We start from the raw sequence: 19,808 nt of genomic DNA, 5'->3' as shown, positions 1-19,808 counted from the left end.
TTCTCTCTCTTTTTCCCCCAGTTGATTAACAAGAGAGGTTTTTTTGCACCATTGAGCGGGTTAGAAATAAAACTTCTGAAATACTGAAAGATGCTTATCTGAGAAGAAACAAAGAACCAGAGAGAACACCACAAATACACCTACGTATTATCTACATGGCAGAGGTAGTTATTCAACTGTAAATACAGCTCCAGACAGGCAAGCAGTTCCAGTAGGGCTGTTGGGTATTTACAGTGGTACCTCGGGTTAAGCACTTAATTCGTTCTGGAGGTCCGTTCTTAACCTGAAACTGTTCTTAACCTGAGGTACCACTTTAGCTAATGGGCCCTCCCGCTGCTGCCGCACGATTTCTGTTCTCATCCTGAAGCAAAGTTCTTAACCCGAGGTACTATTTCTGGGTTAGCGGAGTCTGTAACCTGAAGCGTCTGTAACCTGAAGCGTCTGTAACCTGAGGTACCACTGTATACGTGGATGTGCAGATCCGTATCACAGGTCCTAATCTAAACATTCCTGTTGTTGCAAAGTAACCCACAGGTTGAAATTCTCTCTCAGCAAGAATGAAAAGGCATGAAAAAAAAGAGAAAAACACTTGAGCTGCACCAGTGGTTTTGCTAACCAGCTTCTGGTGTCAGTCTTTCTTATAGAAGGTCTTGGAAGCGACAACTCTGCAAGCAAAACCCCCAAGTGGGGATGAGAGAGACATTCCATTCAGTTGGCATGTAATGGCAAGCGGACCTGTTTGACGCTTTCCACAGCAAGATGTGAACCAAAAAAACAGCCATCTTTTGAAATTCACACTTCTCTGAATTTTTCAGCTTGGTTCTCCTGCCAAGTAATGTGCATTTAAAAAATATTTTAGAGTAAAGTACACATGTAAATTCACATATTCATGAAAGTAACAGTAAAAATGCATTATAGCTGGAGCAACGGCATGCAAAAAATGGGCCTTTGGGGAGAAATTCACACTAAAATGCTGGTGAAATTTTGTGCAGATTTATTTATTTCTTTATTTGCAAACTTATGGGAAATGTGGGAAACTGATCTTAAGAGTGGGAAAACGGAGGTGAGGGCGCTGATGCCCCCTGCCAAATCCCTCTGCCTGCAGATCCCTGCACACCAGTCATCCTGCATGTATTGGCACATATATGCACCCTCTGCAAAATAACCATGCCTAGTACTAAGGGGATATTGAAAAAAAAACTGTTCCTGCTTTTAAAATGCATTCATTTTTTTAATTAAAATAAGTAACTTCAATGGAGCTCCAATGCGAATCAGAAATGGGCAGCGTGGTATTAGGTGCAGATTGCCCACTGTAGAAGCAACAGCAGCACTGACATAATTTTGATGCCATTTATTCTGATACCATCAACCATGGTATCCTCCTGGACCAGCTCCAGGCAGTGGAAGGCCTTGGAGTCCCAAATTTTGAGGCCCCCGCCTACCTTTCACCTTCCATTCTATATCCCAGTTGCAGCGACTCCTGAGGCACCCCAGAGACTCCCTGCCCAGTGCAACCAAACTGGTCACGCTCCTCTAAGTCTGCCTCTGCTCCAGGCAATGGGAATTGGGGGCACTGTATTACAGTGGTCCTGATCCTATCTTCAGGACCAAGTCTTGAGAATAGCTTTGGGACACTGTTTGGGGGGCCATCTTGTGGCTACATTATGGAGTGCTTATTTCCAATGCTATTTAATATCTACATGATTCCATTGGGAGAGGTCAATAGGAGTAGAAGGTGTGAGGTGCCATCAGTATGCTGACGACACTCAGTTCTACTTTGCCACAACATCTGAATCCAGAGAGGCTGTACAGTACCTGGGCCAGTGCCTGGAAGCAGTGGTGAAATGGATGAATAAAATCAAGCTGAGCTTGAAACCTAGCAAGATGGATGCACTGTGGGTAAGTAGTCCCCATGTCCAAGAAATTGGTCAATTGCCTATCCTGGATGAGGAACCAGGCAGAGTTCAAGGTGTTCCCATTAGCATATAAAGACCTTAACAACTTGGGACCAGTTTACCTACAAGATCGCCTAACCCCCAGAGTCAGCCTATCCAGATTGGAGAAATGAAACAGACATCACCCCCTACTGGCACCTCGTTTGTCCGACCACTGCCAGAGAAGCAAACCCAGGCAACTTCATGATTGTAATGTTGGATTTGTCAGCCTCTTAGTGCTCTTCCAAGCAGTTAGATCTAACCTCTCTCCCATGCATATAAGGAAGTCTATGTGGCCTTGATGACAAACTCTCCCAGTTTCAAGAAATATTTGCATATGGAAATGGAATATTACAGAGGACTGCAGTGTCCTGTACCAATTTCAACAGTTTCCTTTTAGTGCACAATTCAAGAAACATTTGGCAACCAGCCAGTTAGCAAATAGGACATGGAACAGCTTATTGTCTCAAACATAAGTCATAGATAACAAAGATAACAAGATATTTTCAAAGTGAATCAATAAAAAGGAATTAAAAGACAGTAACATTCTCAGTTAACTTTATTGCAATGTATCACGTGGGTTTCTAGAGAAGGGTGATATCATTTCATTGCTGCTGAAGTAAATACAGCTCCATATCTGCTGGACCCACTGCCAGCATCCAGAAGTAGCACACTGGGTGGGCCAGAGCTGTGGGGCTGCCCTCCTGCCACTGCAGCCACTGGAACTTACCTGAAGTAAGCATTATTATGTTCTGATGCAAAGATCGGACAAAATACCTGACACTTTTAAAAAGAAGGGCAATGCAACCAGCACTCTCCAAAATCACCGAACTGTTGAGTCCCATTTACAATTGTGAGACAGCCGAGAAATGTGACGTCTGTCCTTAAAAGTATCAAGGATTTGGTTTAATCAGAACATAAGAATACCCCTGCTGGATCGTGCCCATGTCTCATCTGTCCCAGGATCCTGTTCTCACAGCTGACAACCAGATGCCTATGGGATGCCTGCAAGCAGGACCTGAGGGCAAAAACACTGGACCCACCTCCTGTTTTCCCAGTAACTTGTATTCAGAAGAAAATGGCCTCAAACAATGGAAATCCAAGATGCTCACGCCATACATTCATGGCTTGTTTTCTCCTATCAAGCAAATCTTGTTTTCTCCATGCTTGTTTTCCACTTTGTGGTTTCCAAACAATTAAAGATAATAAGTGTGTTTGACGTATATAACGTGTTTGTATTACTTTCTGGGACAACAATACCTCTTTTATTTTGTGGCTTACATGCTGAATGAGTAAGGCTCCTTTGTTTTTCTTTATACTAAAACAATTGCCTATGATCAAAAGAATCCCAACATTTCTAAAACTGTTTTGTTTGTACCTCATTTCTTGTGACCTGCAACAGCAATGTCATCATCACACCAGAAGGCCGTATTTCTTAAGGAACCGGTTGCCAAATGTTTATTGCATGCACGTGGAATGTGCATTGAAAGGGACAATGGACTTAAGGGTTGCTAAAGAATTTTTAAACAAGGATGCAGGGATGGGGAGGTATGGGGAAGTCAAAGAAAAAAGGCTATGAAACGATGAGTATGAAGTTATATTGTGTTACACTGTTCTTTATTTTATGTGTGGAAAATTAATAAAAATTATTATAAAAAAAAAAAAAACAGAAGGCCGTATTTCTTAAGGAACCGGTTGCCAAATGTTTATTGCATGCACGTGGAATGTGCATTGAAAGGGAAACCATTAAAATTGGTACAAGACATTGCAGTCCTCTGTAATCACATTTTCATGTGTAAATATTTCTCAAAAATTGGGAGATTTCATCATCAAGGCTGCAGAAACTTCCATAAATACATGGAAGAGATACGAGACCTCATCCGTAACCAGTGGAATCTGAAAAGCGTCTACTGCTTGGAAAAGCACTAAGAGGCCAACAGATCCAAACCCACCAGCAAAATCATGAAGCCAAGCAGATTTCTCCTCCTCACTCTGATGGTCTTCTTTTTGTACTCAGGTGAGTCATATTTCATATTGAAAAAGTTCTCTTTCTCGGAGAGGTGTAGGGACCAAAGAATCCATGGACTATTCATGTCTTCAGATGAGTGTAGGAAGGCTCCACCTGTGTTGACTGAATCCAGTTAAAATCTCCTCGCAAACCATTGTGTTTGCTGCTTTAAACCTTACGGAAGGAGGGGACATTGTTTTTAAGCATAGGGACCCTGGGGGCAGGGACAAACATCTCCCCAAAACACATACACACTTGAGCCTTCCCACATTCTTTTGGGCACTGAAACATGTCTGTTCTCAAGGTTCCTCATATATGAAATGATACATGACAGGAAGAACCAGAATGAATGTCTTGCTATGTTAAATTTACTCTATCTAATAAAGATGCTGTACTTCAGGGCTCTACATTGCACACAGCGCCAACCACTTTTCACACAATAGGAGCCTTTTTGAAAGCTGAGGCTCGAAATACTAATGCCCCCTAAAGTTACCATGTACCCTCTTTTCTTCATGGTTTCCTCGTGGCACTTGTGACATAAAAAGTGGACCCAGCCATGATTCTAAACATGCAAAGCACCACTGCCAGGCATTCAAGGGAAATCAACAGAACTGTGTCCCAGTTAGATATGGACTAAACCAGTATATACAGTTATTTGTATTTAGTGTAGTTAACGGACTGAACCATTTCCCATTGATTTGATTGTCTTCCTATCCATGCTCTGGACGCAGGTGGCGCTGTGGGTTAAAGCCTCAGCGCCTAGGACTTGCCGATCGAAAGGTCGGCGGTTCGAATCCCTGCGGCGGGGTGCGCTCCCGCTGCTCGGTCCCAGCGCCTGCCAACCTAGCAGTTCAAAAGCACCTCCAGGTGCAAGTAGATAAATAGGGACCGCTTACCAGCGGGAAGGTAAACGGCGTTTCCGTGTGCGGCTCTGGCTCGCCAGAGCAGCGATGTCACGCTGGCCACATGACCCGGAAGTGTCTCCGGACAGCGCTGGCCCCTGGCCTCTTAAGTGAGATGGGCGCACAACCCCAGAGTCTGTCAAGACTGGCCCGTACGGGCAGGGGTACCTTTACCTTTACCTTTTTATCCATGCTCAGTGACATTTAAAGGAAATTGCATATTGCCAAGGCACTTTTTAGGATAACATAGGATGTGCAAGATACAATGCACCCCACTTTTCAGTTCCTAGAAATAAATGTTATCAAATGGACTATTATGCAGCATATGGATTTGCAAAATAATTTTCACATTTTCTGTGTTTTGCATCTAGATGTTGTTGTGAAAGCAACATGGGAAGCGGTAAGTGGGAAATCATTTATTCTTATGATAGAACATGGAAGTAGCATGGAGTTAAGATAAGTGAATTTTATATTTCTCTTAAAGAAGTATTTTTTTGCAAAAACCACTGTTAAATGTGTCAAGCATGAAAACCCTGGAGCTGGCTACTCGCAATTTGGCAGGATTTCCTCATCAGCGAAAGTGGAAGAAAGCTGAAACTGGAAAACTTAGGAAACTGCATATGAGTATGAAACATCTACAAAAGAAATCCCTTTTCTCATCGCATCACCACAAAAATAAACCCATTCTTCTCTTTGCTTATCCTCTGTGAGCCAGTGAATATCTTGCAACATCTTGATTTGGTTTATCAATAAATAAGCTCAGCAACATTATCAAACTCTCCATACATTTATTTGTGTATTATCTATTCTTAAAATTATTATATGATTTGGGCAAGAGATTGGTCTTGAAGTTTGTTACTAATAACGTACAATCAGGGAACTGAGTCAAACAATCAGGAGAATCTTCTCCCTTTCGACTATGACATTTCTGAGTTCTGGCAATTGAGTTCTGCAGATTAAACCCCCACCCCCCCAAAAAAACACCTGTACACAGCCAGGTGATTAGTTAGACACTGAGACTAGGACCCACCCCCCTGTCATAATACCTTTCTTTTCTTTTCTATTGATTTTTAATAGAAGAAAATAAAAAACAGACAGAGAAATAAGAGTACACATTGAAAATTCAGTTGCCATCATATGAATTGATATAGGCAATTCAAGTGGGTACCCAGCTACATCATTGTGCCAGCGCAAGAATTAATGTTAATGCAATGGGATTTCTCTCCTCCTTTCTTTCCTCACCTGGGTGTCTCACTGTGTCACCTATGTTGCTCTGCTGGATTTGGGAAATCCCTAGGGCAGGTTAGGCTATTCAGAGGAGGAGGAAGGAGGGGGAGGAGAGAGAAGGGGAACCGGTTCTGCTGCACAAGGGGAACGTAAGAAGCAGCTGCTGGATCAGGCCAATGGCCCACCAGATCCATTTCTGCATATGCCCAGTTGCCAAGTTCATTCAGGACTTCTCTGAGAGGCAGCAGCCATCTTGTTTTAGTGAGAGAGAAAAGCAGAAGAGCTCCTCACTTTCACAGGTATTGTTCCACAAGGAAATCTCAACAGAGCAGAGAAAATAGTGTCCGCCCATCAGCCTTTTCCACTGGAAGGCAACTCAACTGCTCATCAGAATATCTGCTTATGGCAGGGAAAGACAGTACCCTCGTGTTGTGCAAATGTCTGATAAAGTGTCAGGCTTCAATCCTATTCGCTCTTCCTTGAAAGAGAATCCTTACTTCATAAGGCTTAATGCTTAGGATCAGGAGAAGTGCCTCTGAGGGAAAAAGTGGGACATAGCTCTGCCAAGATTTGGAACCCTCCAAACTCTCTGAACCCAAGGTCCAGACTTTCTCCTGCGAGCTTCTTGTTTCCAATATTGGCCAAGATGTATCATGTAAAACACATACAGACATATAAGGGAAATTGGGCAGAGAACTGCTGGTCTGGTGAATGGAGAGGGGATGTTGGTGTGGACTATACATGGGTGGCTAATAAGCAAAGGCATAAGGGTTGGAGAGAGATGCTGCGGTGGTTAGGAAGGAGATGAGACAGAATTAATGCCTCACAATTGTAGGTGCGACTCCTTAGTTCTATAGTTTTGCTGAATGATGGTTGCATCATCCTTCTTTTTAGAAGTATCAAGATCTTTCCAAACCACTATGATCTCAATAGAATGAATATTGTTACCAAAGTCGAGTGCCTGCCCCTTTCTCTGCCAAGTGGTAGCAACACTTCTGTGGTTTTCAAATAATTAAAGATAATAGGTGTGTTTGACGTATATAACGTATTTGTACTGCTTTCTTGGACAACCTTTACAATACCTCTTTTATTTTATAGCTTACATGTTGAACCAGTAAGGCTCTTTCCATGGGTTTTCCTGATAGCTACCTCTAAACTCCCTACCCCCATAATATTTATATCTGAAATCAGTGTTGCCTAGGAGTACATGTAATAAATTATTTTTTGGCAAATACTATATGACATGCAATTTATCACCAGAGTTTTTTCAGCCTTGTTTGGGCTTATTGTCAAGACAAGCTACTTTGCATGCAACTTCCTAAGCTACTGGTTACCACATATCTCTTGCATGTCCCTAGTTTCTGCAGAGGAAGGGAATTGTTATGCATGGTATATTACATTGCTGCCCTCTGTAATGTCCTATTTCCACATGTAAATATTTCTTGAGACTGGGAGATTGCATCATTGGTGCCACAATGACGTCTATATATTTAGGGAAGGAGTCCAGACCTCACTGCAGCCAGAGAAATCTGAGAAGCATCTACTGCTTGGAAAAACACTAAGGCGCAGACAGAACTAAACTCACCAGCATCATCATGAAGCCAGGCAGCTTTTTCCTCCTCACTCTGATGGTCTTCTTTTTGTACTCAGGTGAGTCGTATTTCATATTGCAAAATTTCTCTTTCTCAGAGAGGTGTAGGGACCATACAATTCATGGACTATTCATGCCTTCAAATGAGTGTAGGAAGGCTCCACCTGTGGTGGCTAAATCCAGTTAAAATCTCCTTGCAAACCATGGTGTTCGCTGTCTGAAAGCAAAAGGCAGGAGGAGACATTGTGGTCAAACATAGGGACATGAAGGACAGGGACACACATCCCCCCAAAACACACACACACTTGTACCTTTCTCTCATTCTTTTGAACACTGAAACATGTCTGTTCTCAAGGTTCCTCCTATATGAAATTATACATGGCAGGAAGAGCCAGAATGAATGTCTTCCTATGTGAGATTTACTCTATCAAATAAAGATACTCTACATCAGGGCTCTACATTTCTCAAGGCACCCACCACTATTCACACAATAGGAGCCTTTTTGAAAACGGAGGCTTGAAATATTAATGCCCCCTGAAGCTACCATGTACCCTCCTTTCTTCATGGTCTCCACGTGGCTCTTGTGACATAAAAAGTGGACCTAGCCATGATTCTAAACACGCAAAGCACCACAGCCACGCATTCAAGGGAAATCAACAGAACTGGGTCCCAATTAGATATGGACTAAACCAGTATATACAGTTATTTGTAATTATTATAGTTAACAGACTGAACCATTTCCCATTGATTTGATTGTCTTCCTATCCATGCTCAGTGACATTTAAAGGAAATTGCATATTGCCAAGGCACTTTTAGGATAACATAGGATGTACAAGATGCAATGCATCCCACTTTTCGGTTACTAGAAATAATTGTTATCAAATGGACTATTATGCAGCATATGGATTTGCTAAATCATTTTCACATTATCTATGTTTTGTATCTAGATGTTGTTGTGAAAGCAACATGGGAAGCGGTAAGTGGGAAATCATTTATTCTTATGATAGAACATGGAAGTAGCATGGAGTTAAGATAAGTGAATTTATATTTCTTGTGGAATTTTAAATTATTCTCTCTCTCTGTGTGTGTGTATGTGTCAATTTTTAAAATAGAATTTATAATACAGGTTACAAAAACACATCAACACAAATATAACATACAAGTGCTGGATTTTCCCCATGATTTCACATCTCTAGTCCCATCCCTTTTTTTAAAAAAAGGCGGTGGAATTATTATTAATTCCAGTTGCTACCCAAATTTGTAAGAAAGTCTCAGCTTGTGTTCTGTAGTAGCCTTGTGGGGTTATTCTGTTATTACTAGACAGACCGCCCAACCTTGCAGGCATATTATTTAGCCACTGTCTTATGAATTCAGGCACTCGCTGTGTGTTTTTTAAAAGTATTTATTTGCAAAAACAACTGTTAAATGTGTCTAGCAGGAAACCCCTTATGCTGCCCACTCACAATCTGGCAGGATTACCGTATTTTTCGCCCTATAGGACGCAATTTTCCCCTCCAAAAATGAAGGGGAAATCTGTGTGCGTCCTATGGGGCGAATGCAGGCTTTCGCTGAAGCTTGGAGTTCCCGCAGGGCTCCCTAGGCTGTGAATAGCAGCCTGCTGCACGGAGCGTGGGGAGCGCTGAAGCAGAGCGCCCCGCACTTCGGGCAGACATCAGGCAGCCCCACAAGCTCAGGGGACTGCGGGGAGGTACAGCGCCGCCATCCCGCTGTTCCCCGACCTGGTTTGGATTCCCCGACCTGGTTTTGGGGGGGAAATAAAGGGAATTTTTTTCCCCTTTATTTCCCCCCCAATAAACTAGGTGCGTCCTATGGGCCGGTGCGTCCTATGGGACGAAAAATACGGTAATCTTCCCTGAAGGGACTACCATGTCTGCAAATTTTGTTTGGCAGTGTGAAAAACTTTGTACCTGTTCTAACCCTGTAATATTTTAAACTTTAAAGGTGTCTTGCATGAAATCCCTGGCACCGACAATCTATAATTTGACAAGTTTAAGCACCCACAATGGGGCCTTACCATGTCACCGAATCACATCCCCCAAGAGGGAACTTGGGATGAATAGAGAACAACATTATCACACAATTCCCTGCTTGCCAGGACGATGAATCAGCATTTCCTGTGCTTGAATGCATAACTGAATATAACACTTGGTGTATTCCTCATTTGTGCCTCATTATTAGGCATGTCATAATCAGAAAGGCCTTGCAGTCCAAAGGTTAAGTGGGGAGGACCTCTAAAAGTGTTGTATCCTTCGTCTTCAGGAATATTGCAAAGGGCATCCAAACCCAGCATGCATCTTCGAGAAACGTCCCCACTGCGGTTCTGATGGCGAGACCTATGGCAACCAGTGTGACTTCTGCAATGCATATTTGTGAGTATATCATAGAATAATGCAGTTGGAAGGGACCCCGAGAGTCATGTAGTCCAACCTCCTGGAGTGCAGGAATCTTTTTTTCCCTCTCAGACACCTTTGTTGGAAGTTAAAAAGTACATGATTATATTTTCACTAAGCATGGTGAGATGTAAATAAACGAAATAAAAAGAAATTGAGAATAATAATAATAATAATAATAATAATAATAATAATAATAATAATTTATTATTTGTACCCCGCCCATCTGGCTGGGTTTCCCCAGCCACTCTGGGCGGCTTCCAACAGAGATGAAAAATACACTAAAATGTGATTTTTTTTCTTAAAGTTTAAGTCTTCACTTTAAAAAAGGAACAGTAAATAGGTGTATTGTTTTCTTAGTGTTGCAGTTCAGCCCTCTGCATTTTCTTTAATGTGCAAGTTTATGCATTTCTGCTTGATCCTATGTACAAATATTTCAAGCCCGGTTTTCTCACTGATCATTAGAATAACAAGGCCTGCAGTTCCCCCAACTGTAAACAGGTATAAAGCTATTTAACAATATTTAAATTAGCAAAGCTTTATAGTTACTACCCCTTTTCAAATTAATAATAATCTGGTCCATTCCATAGAACAACAAAAAGTCATGGTCTTTCAGGCTTGTAGTTGCATATCAATAAATACTGCTTTGTATCATTACATGACAACAGCCCAACAGAATCAGCACCCATGTAGAAGTCAAGCGGGGGGACAACCCCCGGGCAGTGCTGGAATCATTTTGCACAATGTGGGGTTCTAGCCCATGGCCCTGAGTTTTGTCTTGTTTATGAGGCCCAAAGGAACATGGTGAGCAGAGCTAATCTGTAGGTAGCCCTGAATTTGAAGATGGAGTGGCTTGGGAGGGCTAGTCACATGCACCACCCTCCTGACACTCTTGTTGCTGCTGCTAAGAGCGATCCAGGGGGATGGGGAGGGGAAAGAGGCCCAAATGGGCTCCATCTGTTAGAACATTCCATTCCATCTTAAGAGGAACAGGCATGACTGTTGTGTGTCACATGCCTGTTTACACTCCAGCGCAGCTTGCTGCGAACTTCCGTGTGCTGGTCCAGGGAGGAGGTTACCGTGGGGCGAGGTCCAGGACCTGAGTTGAGGGTCACCAGACAGTCTTCCTTGGGCAAAGCGGGGTCCACAGCGAGAAGCCGGGCAAGGACAGGAACTCTGGGGGAACAGGACTGGATGCTGGCCGAAACAGCTCATCAACGACGTTGCTCCTGCAACCTGGGACCGGGCTGACTGGCCTTTATCTTCTCTGAGGCCAGGGGCGGTCCCGGCCCCCAGGAGACCCGCCTCTCCTGGCCTTAAGGCGAGCACTCCTCCTGGGAGAAACCAGTTCCCTTCGCCTCTCTGCCCTGAGCCTCTGTAGTTCAGGAGAGGCTGAAGGGTTACTGGACCCAGGGGGAGACTCACCTGTAGGCACTGAGTCCTCAACCACCTCCGGAGCCAGAGTGGATTCACCTGGTGCCTGCTCCTGAGGATCCGGCACAAGTGCAGGCGCTTCAGAATCAAGGCCCTGCCCCAGTTCAGCCGGCCCTGGAGGCGGGGACTCCTGTGCAGGCTGGGATTCCTCCGGTTCAGCCTCTGAATCGGATTCCCAGGCCATCACATTCCGTTTATGTGTAGCTATTGCTTAAGCTGCTTGCTTTTGGACATGAAGGGGAGAAGACATGTTTTTCCTTTTGTCCTGATGTATGCTTAATAAACTGCTTGTAAATATGCTTTACAAAGCCTCTCCCTCCCGCTTCTGTTGTGCGTTTACTCTGCTGAGTTGCGTGCCCAGCTTCTGAACTTCTGAAGCTCTGGGTCACAGATTCATGCTGCACAAAGGACTGGAGTTCGACCGGCATGTTGGCCCATGGGCTAGGGCCAGCTGGGTGCTTGCCAATTGTCCCCGATTCCTTAGGAGCATCCCAACACTCTCGCCATCCCACAAGGCCAGACACAACGCAAAAGGTAGTAGGGTGACCCAGAAGCAAAATAACAAAAATCCTCATCATTGGGTAATAAGAACATTATTCTGAAGGTAAGGAAACATTAAGGTGTTTCCTTAATGTGGATCTTGAAATTGCACTAGGTAAAAGTCTGAACATTTGCTGCTAGAGAGGTTTGACACAGATGTATGATGAAGGCGGGAGAAGGGGAATCTTCCATAAATGGTAGACCTGAAAAGAGCATTAGTCCCTCTTGCTCAATATTGGCTAGGTTGACGGGAAGTAGTTTTCCAGGGTCTCTGACAGGATTCTTCCTCAGCCCTTTCCCGTCCGCAAGACACATAGCAATTATGGCATAAGCTTACCCACCTATATAATATTTCTCTTTAAGGAGTTATGATGAAAGTTGCACCTTACGAATTCTCATACTTATTGACTTCTTTTTCTCCTCATCAGCAAAAGTGGAAGAAAGCTGAAACTGACATACTTCGGAAAATGCATAGCAGCTTAAGGTGCAAAAAATCATATAATATTTATTTTTAATAATGAAGGTAACAAAGGCCTACACTAGGTGTTTCCTTAATGTGGATCTTGGAATTGCTCTAGGTAAATGTCTGAACGTTTACCCCTGGAGTAGTTTGACTCAGATTTACAATGAAGACGGGCAAAGGGGAATCTTCCACAAAGGGTAGACCTGAAAAGAATATTGGTCCCTCTTGCTCAATATTGGCTAGGCTGACAGGAAGCTGTTTTCCAGGGTCTCTGACAGGATTCTTCCTCAGCCCTTTCCCATCCCCAAGACACAGAGCAATGATGGCCTAAGCTTTCCCACCTATATAGTATTTCTCTTTCAGGAGTTATAATGAAAGCTGCATCTTATGAATTCTCATATTTATTTACTTCTTTTTTCTCATTAGCAAAAGTGGAAGAAAGCTGGAACTGAAATACTTAGGAAGATGCACAAGACTATGAAACACCTGCAAAAGAAGTCCCATTACTCTTTAAGATTCACTCATCGCATCACCACAAAAAAATAAATCCATTCTTCTCTTTGCTTATCCTCTGTGAGCCAGTGAATATCTTGCAACATCTTAATTCGGTTTATCAATAAATAAGCTCAGCAACATTATCAAACTCTCCATACATTTATTTGTGTATTATCTATTCTTAAAATTATTATATGATTTGGGCAAGAGATTGGTCTTGAAGTTTGTTACTAATAATGCACAATCAGGGAACTGAGTCAAACAATCAGGAGAATCTTCTCCCTTTCGAGTATGACATTTCTGAGTTCTGGCAATTGAGTTCTGCAGATTAAACCCCCACCCCCCCCCAAAAAAAACACCTGTACACAGCCAGGTGATTAGTTAGACACCGAGACTAGGACCCACCCCCCCTGTCATAATACCTTTCTTTTCTTTTCTATTGATTTTTAATAGAAGAAAATAAAAAACAGACAGAGAAATAAGAGAAAAGTACACATTGAAAATTCAGTTGCCATTATATGAATTGATATAGGCCATTCAAGTGGGTACCCAGCTACATCATTATGCCAGCGCAAGAATTAATGTTAATGCAATGGGATTTCTCTCCTCCTTGTTTTCCCCACCTGGATGTCTCACTGTGTCACCTATGTTGCTCTGCTGGATTTGGGAAATCCCTAGGGCAGGTTAGGTTATGCAGAGGAGGAGGAGGAGGAGGAGGAGGAGGAGGAGGAGGAGGAGGAGGAGGAGAGGAGAGAAGGGGAGAGCATTCTGCTGCACAAGGGGAACATAAGAAGCAGCTGCTGGATCAGGCCAATGGCACACCAGATCCATCATCCTGTTCTGCATATGCCCAGTTGCCAAGTTCATTCAGGATATCTCTGAGAGGCAGCAGCCATCTTGTTTTAGTGAGAGAGAAAAGTAGAAGAGCTCCTCACTTTCACAGGTATTGTTCCACAAGGAAATCTCAACAGAGCAGAGAAAATAGTGTCCGCCCATCAGTCTTTTCCACTGAAAGGCAACTCAACTGCTCATCAGAATATCTGCTTATGGCAGGGAATGGCAGGAAGTACCCTCGTGTTGTGCAAACATATGATAAAGTGTCAGGCTTCAATCCTATTCACTCTTCTTTGAAGGCAAATCCTTACTTCATAAGGCTTACTGCGGAGTAAAAATGCATAGGATCAGGAGAAGTGCCTCTGAGGGACAAAGTGGGGCATAGCTCTGCCAAGATTTGGAACCCTCAATACTCTCCGAACCCAAGGTCCAGATTTCTTCAGTATCATGTAAAACACACCCAAACATATAAGGGAAATTGGGCAGAGAACTGCTAGTGTGGTGAATGGAGAGGTGATGCTGGTGTGGACTATACATGGGTGGCTAATAAGCAAAGGCATAAGGGCTGGAGAGAGATGCTGTGGTGATTAGGAAGGAGATGAAGCAGAATTCACGCCTCAAAATTGTAGGTGCGACTCCTTAGTTCTATATTTTTGCTGAATGATGGTTGCATCATCCTTCTTTTTAGAAGTATCAAGATCTTTCCAAACCACTATGATCTCAATAGAATGAATATTGTTACCAAAGTCGAGTGCCTGCCCCTTTCTCAGCCAAGTGGTGGCAACAGGCCATGGTGTCCCAGGCGCCCACACAGGGTCTGTGTTTCTTTGGAGAATTGAGGATGCGACGGAGACTGTTGTGGCTTTAAGAAACAAATTTCTTAAGCTATATACACCTTCAATCTGCATGGAGGGAGTCCAGATCTTACAATTATGGCCATTTCAAGAGGCACTTGCACCCTACAGCAGCGAAGGCAGCCTTCAGTCAGCCTTTAGACAGCCTTCCCAAGATGGATTCCAGCTCTTCCTCCTGCTTCTTCTTCCCAGCATCCTTTGCTTCCAGACTCCCTTTTCCTGTCACCTTAAACATACACTCCATCACCTTGTTAACATCCCTATCGTGGATTCCTCCATGATGGCCCATCAACACTTTTTCTCATGTTAACAGGTTTGCTCTGTGCTAAGCCAACCAGGCTGGTTTGGATAAGACAGTCCAGGAATTCTCTGTCTGGCACAGCCCTGCAGCTTGTATTTTAATCCATATCCCAATTAATCAAAATCCTAGCATATATTCATTTCTAGGGTTTTTTGGGGGGTGTCCCCCTTCAAATCTATGGCAATATGCTACTTCAAAGAGAATCAGAAAAATGGGGAAGGTGACCTTGTGTGAATACTCTGAGCATCAGAAGAACATAAAAATATCGCTGGTGGATCATGCCCATGTCTCTTCTGTCCCATTTAAAGGAAACTGCATATTACCAAGGCACATTATAGATGCACTTTTAGGATAACAAAGGATGTACAAGATACAATGCACCTCACTTTTCAGTTCCTAGAAATAAATGTTATCAAATGGACTATTATGCAGCATATGGATTTGCGAAATAATTTTCACATTTTCTGTGTTTTGCATCTAGATGTTGTTGTTAAAGCATCATTTGAAGAGGTAAGTAGGAAATCATTTATTCTTATGATAGAACATGGAAGTAGCATGGAGTTAAGATAAGTGAATTTATATTTCTTGTGGAATTTTTAATTATTCTCTCTCTCCCTGTGTGTGTGTGTGTGTGTGTGTGTGAGAGAGAGAGAGAGAGAGAGAGAGAGAGAGAGAGAGAGAAAGTTGGGTTTTCCCCATGGTTTCACATCTCTAGTCCCATCCCTTTTTTAAAAAGTCGGTGGTATTCTTATTAGTTCCAGTTGCTACCCACAATTTGTAAGAAAGTCTCAGCTTGTGTTTTGTCGTACTACTAGAAAAATGCAACCTGTGTCATTAATAAAATAGTGCAACTCATACAGCACGTTGGCGACAAATATTCACACAGTTGTTCAAAAATCATTTTACACCATTTATCAAATATGTGAGAAAGAGACAATTACTTATAAAGTGCCATGAAAACTTACAAACTACCTAAAATAAAGTGAACTTGCAATATCAGATTTTACTAGGTTCTTACAAATTCTTGACTCTGTTTTTTGTATTTTCTTGTTTTTCAAATAAGTTCAAGAAGATTCAAGAAAAGGGCAAGTTCAGCATTGTTCCCAGTAGCTGTGAGGTCCTGATGAAGCAGCGTATAATAAAGAAGACAGGGCCAATTCATTGGGGTTGGTGGATAGCACACTCCCTGAATATTAAAACATTACAGCCAGTAGGGTTAAATTCCGAATTAGATCTTTCAGTTTTCATTTAATTACAGCAATGGGTATTGAAATGTGTATCTGGATGTGAAATGTATGAGATGTAAGTATTAATAGTATCATGTCCAGCCTCTACTTCACAACCTCACCTCTCTACTAATGTAAAACACCTGTTCAAAAACCTAGAATGAGAGAATGTATATATATATCTGTAATCAAACAGGGCTACCTTGCTAAGCTATTCAGTCTTGTATGCTTAAGCCAAGAAATTGTCTCTTCAGAGATATGTAAGTACATGATTATGAACTTTTGCATGAAAATTGATTCTTTCTATATAGTGGGAGAAATTATATTTACTTTGTATCTAATTTAACACCTAGAAGTGTATTATGTTGATTCTGATAAGATTCCGTTTGGATTATTATCAGTTAGCACTAATAGACACATGGCATGAGACAACTGAAGAAGCCCAGAAAACTGTGCTCAGGGAGTGTGCTATCTGCCAACCCCAACAAATTGGCCCCACTGGGGGCGAAACAGCAGCCTCTCAACTGCATGGACTGCTAAGGCAAAACGGGGATAGAACGCTGGAACCCTGTCTTCGTTCTTATACGCTGCTTCATCAGCACCTCACAGCTACTGGGAACAATGTTGAACTTGCCCTTTTCTTGAATCTTCTTGAACTTATTTGAAAAACAAGAAAAAACGAAAAACTGAGTCAAGAATTTGTAAGAACGTAGAAAATCTGATATTGCAAGTTCACTTTATTTTAGGTAGTTTGTAAGTGTTCGTGGCACTTTGTAAGTAATTGTCTCACATATTTGATAAATGGTGTAAAATTATTTTTGAACACCTGTGTGAATATTTGTTGCCAATGTGCTGTACGAGTTGCACTACCACTGTGTTCTGTAGTAGCCTAGTGGGGTTTTCTGTTATTACTAGACAGACCACCCAACCTTGCAGGCATATTACTTAGCCACTGTCTTATGAATCTAGGCACTCATTGTGTTTTTCTCTTAAAGAAGTATTTATTTGCAAAAACCACTCTTAAATGTGTCAAGCATGAAACCCCTGGAGCTGCCCACTCGCAATTTGACAGGATTAATTTTCTCATGTTTGCAATTTTTGTTTTGCAGCGTGAAAAACTTTGTACCTGTTCTAACCCTGCAATATTTTAAACTTTAAGGTATCTTGCATGAAATCCCTGGCACTGATGATCTATAATTTGGCAGGTTTCAGCCCCCGCAATGGGGCCTTACCATGTCACCAAATCACATGCCCCAAGAACAACTTTATCACACAATTCACTGCTTGCCAGAATGATAAATCAGCATTTCATGTGCTTGAATGTACACCTTAATATAATACTTGGTGTACTGTCATTTGCATTCCTCATCTTTGCCTCATTCTTAATCATGTCACATTCAGAAAGGCCTTGCAGTCCAAAAGTTAAGTTGGGAGGACATTTAAAAGTGTTGTGTCCTTCATCTTCAGAAATATTGCAAAGGGTATCCAAAACCAGTATGCACCAGGGAGCTTAATCCCCACTGTGGCTCTGATGGCAAGACCTATGGAAACCAGTGTCTCTTCTGCAATGCATATATGTGAGTATATCAAAGAATCATGCAGTTGGAAGGAACCCCGAGAGTCATGTAGTCCAACCTCCTGGAGTGCAGGAATCATTCCCCCCCCCAGACATCTTTGTTGGAAGTTAAAAAGTACATGATTATATTTTCACTAAGCATGGTGAGATGTAAATAAAAGAACTGAAAAGAAAAAGAGAATCAGCACCCATGTAGAAGGGAAAGTCAAGCGGAGGGAAACCCCTCTCCTGAGTTATGTGTTGCTTATGGAGCCCAAAGGAACATGGTGAGCAGAGCTAATTTGTTGGTAGCCCTGAATTTGAAGATGGAGTGGCTTGGGAGGGCTATTCACATGCACCACCCTCCTGACACTCTTGTTACTGCTTCTAAGAGTGATCCAGGGGCACGGGGAGGGGAAATATGCCCAAATGGGCTCTATCGCCATCCCACCAGGCCAGACTCAACGCAAAAAGTAGTAGGGTTGGCCCAGAAGAAAAATAACCAAAAAAGCCATCAGGGAATTAGGGGATAGTAAGAACATTATTCTGAAGGTAACAAAGGCCTATACTAGGTGTTTCCTTAATGTGGATCTTGGAATTGCTCTAGGTAAATGTCTGAACGTTTACCCCTGGAGTAGTTTGACTCAGATTTACAATGAAGACGGGCAAAGGGGAATCTTCCACAAAGGGTAGACCTGAAAAGAATATTGGTCCCTCTTGCTCAATATTGGCTAGGCTGACAGGAAGCTGTTTTCCAGGGTCTCTGACAGGATTCTTCCTCAGCCCTTTCCCATCCCCAAGACACAGAGCAATGATGGCCTAAGCTTTCCCACCTATATAGTATTTCTCTTTCAGGAGTTATAATGAAAGCTGCATCTTATGAATTCTCATATTTATTTACTTCTTTTTTCTCATTAGCAAAAGTGGAAGAAAGCTGAAACTGAAATACTTAGGAAGATGCACAAGACTATGAAACACCTGCAAAAGAAGTCCCATTACTCTTTAAGATTCACTCATCGCATCACCACAAAAAAATAAATCCATTCTTCTCTTTGCTTATCCTCTGTGAGCCAGTGAATATCTTGCAACATCTTAATTCGGTTTATCAATAAATAAGCTCAGCAACATTATCAAACTCTCCATACATTTATTTGTGTATTATCTATTCTTAAAATTATTATATGATTTGGGCAAGAGATTGGTCTTGAAGTTTGTTACTAATAACGCACAATCAGGGAACTGAGTCAAACAATCAGGAGAATCTTCTCCCTTTCGTGTATGACATTTCTGAGTTCTGGCAATTGAGTTCTGCTGATTAAACCCCCACCCCCCAAAAAAAACACCTGTACACAGCCAGGTGATTAGTTAGACACCGAGACTAGGACCCACCCCCCTGTCATAATACCTTTCTTTTCTTTTCTATTGATTTTTAATAGAAGAAAATAAAAAACAGACAGAGAAATAAGAGAAAAGTACACATTGAAAATTCAGTTGCCATTATATGAATTGATATAGGCCATTCAAGTGGGTACCCAGCTACATCATTATGCCAGCGCAAGAATTAATGTTAATGCAATGGGATTTCTCTCCTCCTTGTTTTCCCCACCTGGATGTCTCACTGTGTCACCTATGTTGCTCTGCTGGATTTGGGAAATCCCTAGGGCAGGTTAGGTTATGCAGAGGAGGAGGAGGAGGAGGAGGAGGAGGAGAGAGAAGGGGAGAGCATTCTGCTGCACAAGGGGAACGTAAGAAGCAGCTGCTGGATCAGGCCAATGGCCCACCAGATCCATCATCCTGTTCTGCATATGCCCAGTTGCCAAGTTCATTCAGGATATCTCTGAGAGGCAGCAGCCATCTTGTTTTAGTGAGAGAGAAAAGCAGAAGAGCTCCTCACTTTCACAGGTATTGTTCCACAAGGAAATCTCAACAGAGCAGAGAAAATAGTGTCCGCCCATCAGCCTTTTCCACTGAAAGGCAACTCAACTGCTCATCAGAATATCTGCTTATGGCAGGGAAAGACAGTACCCTCGTGT

At 42.4% G+C, this 19,808-nt stretch overlaps 1 protein-coding gene across 1 annotated transcript; it reads left to right on the top strand.

The window, feature by feature from the left end:
* Positions 1-7,599: 7,599 nt before the first annotated feature.
* On the top strand, positions 7,600-13,139 carry LOC307211602 (ovomucoid-like). The gene is made up of 5 exons (XM_079968352.1): positions 7,600-7,721; positions 8,610-8,638; positions 9,943-10,052; positions 12,476-12,531; positions 12,976-13,139. The coding sequence occupies exons 1-4, from the start codon at positions 7,667-7,669 to the stop codon at positions 12,528-12,530; spliced, it is 249 nt and encodes an 82-aa protein (XP_079824478.1). The 5' UTR covers positions 7,600-7,666; the 3' UTR covers position 12,531; positions 12,976-13,139.
* Positions 13,140-19,808: the final 6,669 nt, after the last annotated feature.

This window comes from Podarcis cretensis (assembly GCF_951804945.1).
Source record: "Podarcis cretensis genome assembly, chromosome: 2".
NCBI classification, from domain to species: domain Eukaryota; kingdom Metazoa; phylum Chordata; class Lepidosauria; order Squamata; family Lacertidae; genus Podarcis; species Podarcis cretensis.
This window is presented reverse-complemented; position numbering and strand designations above follow the sequence as displayed.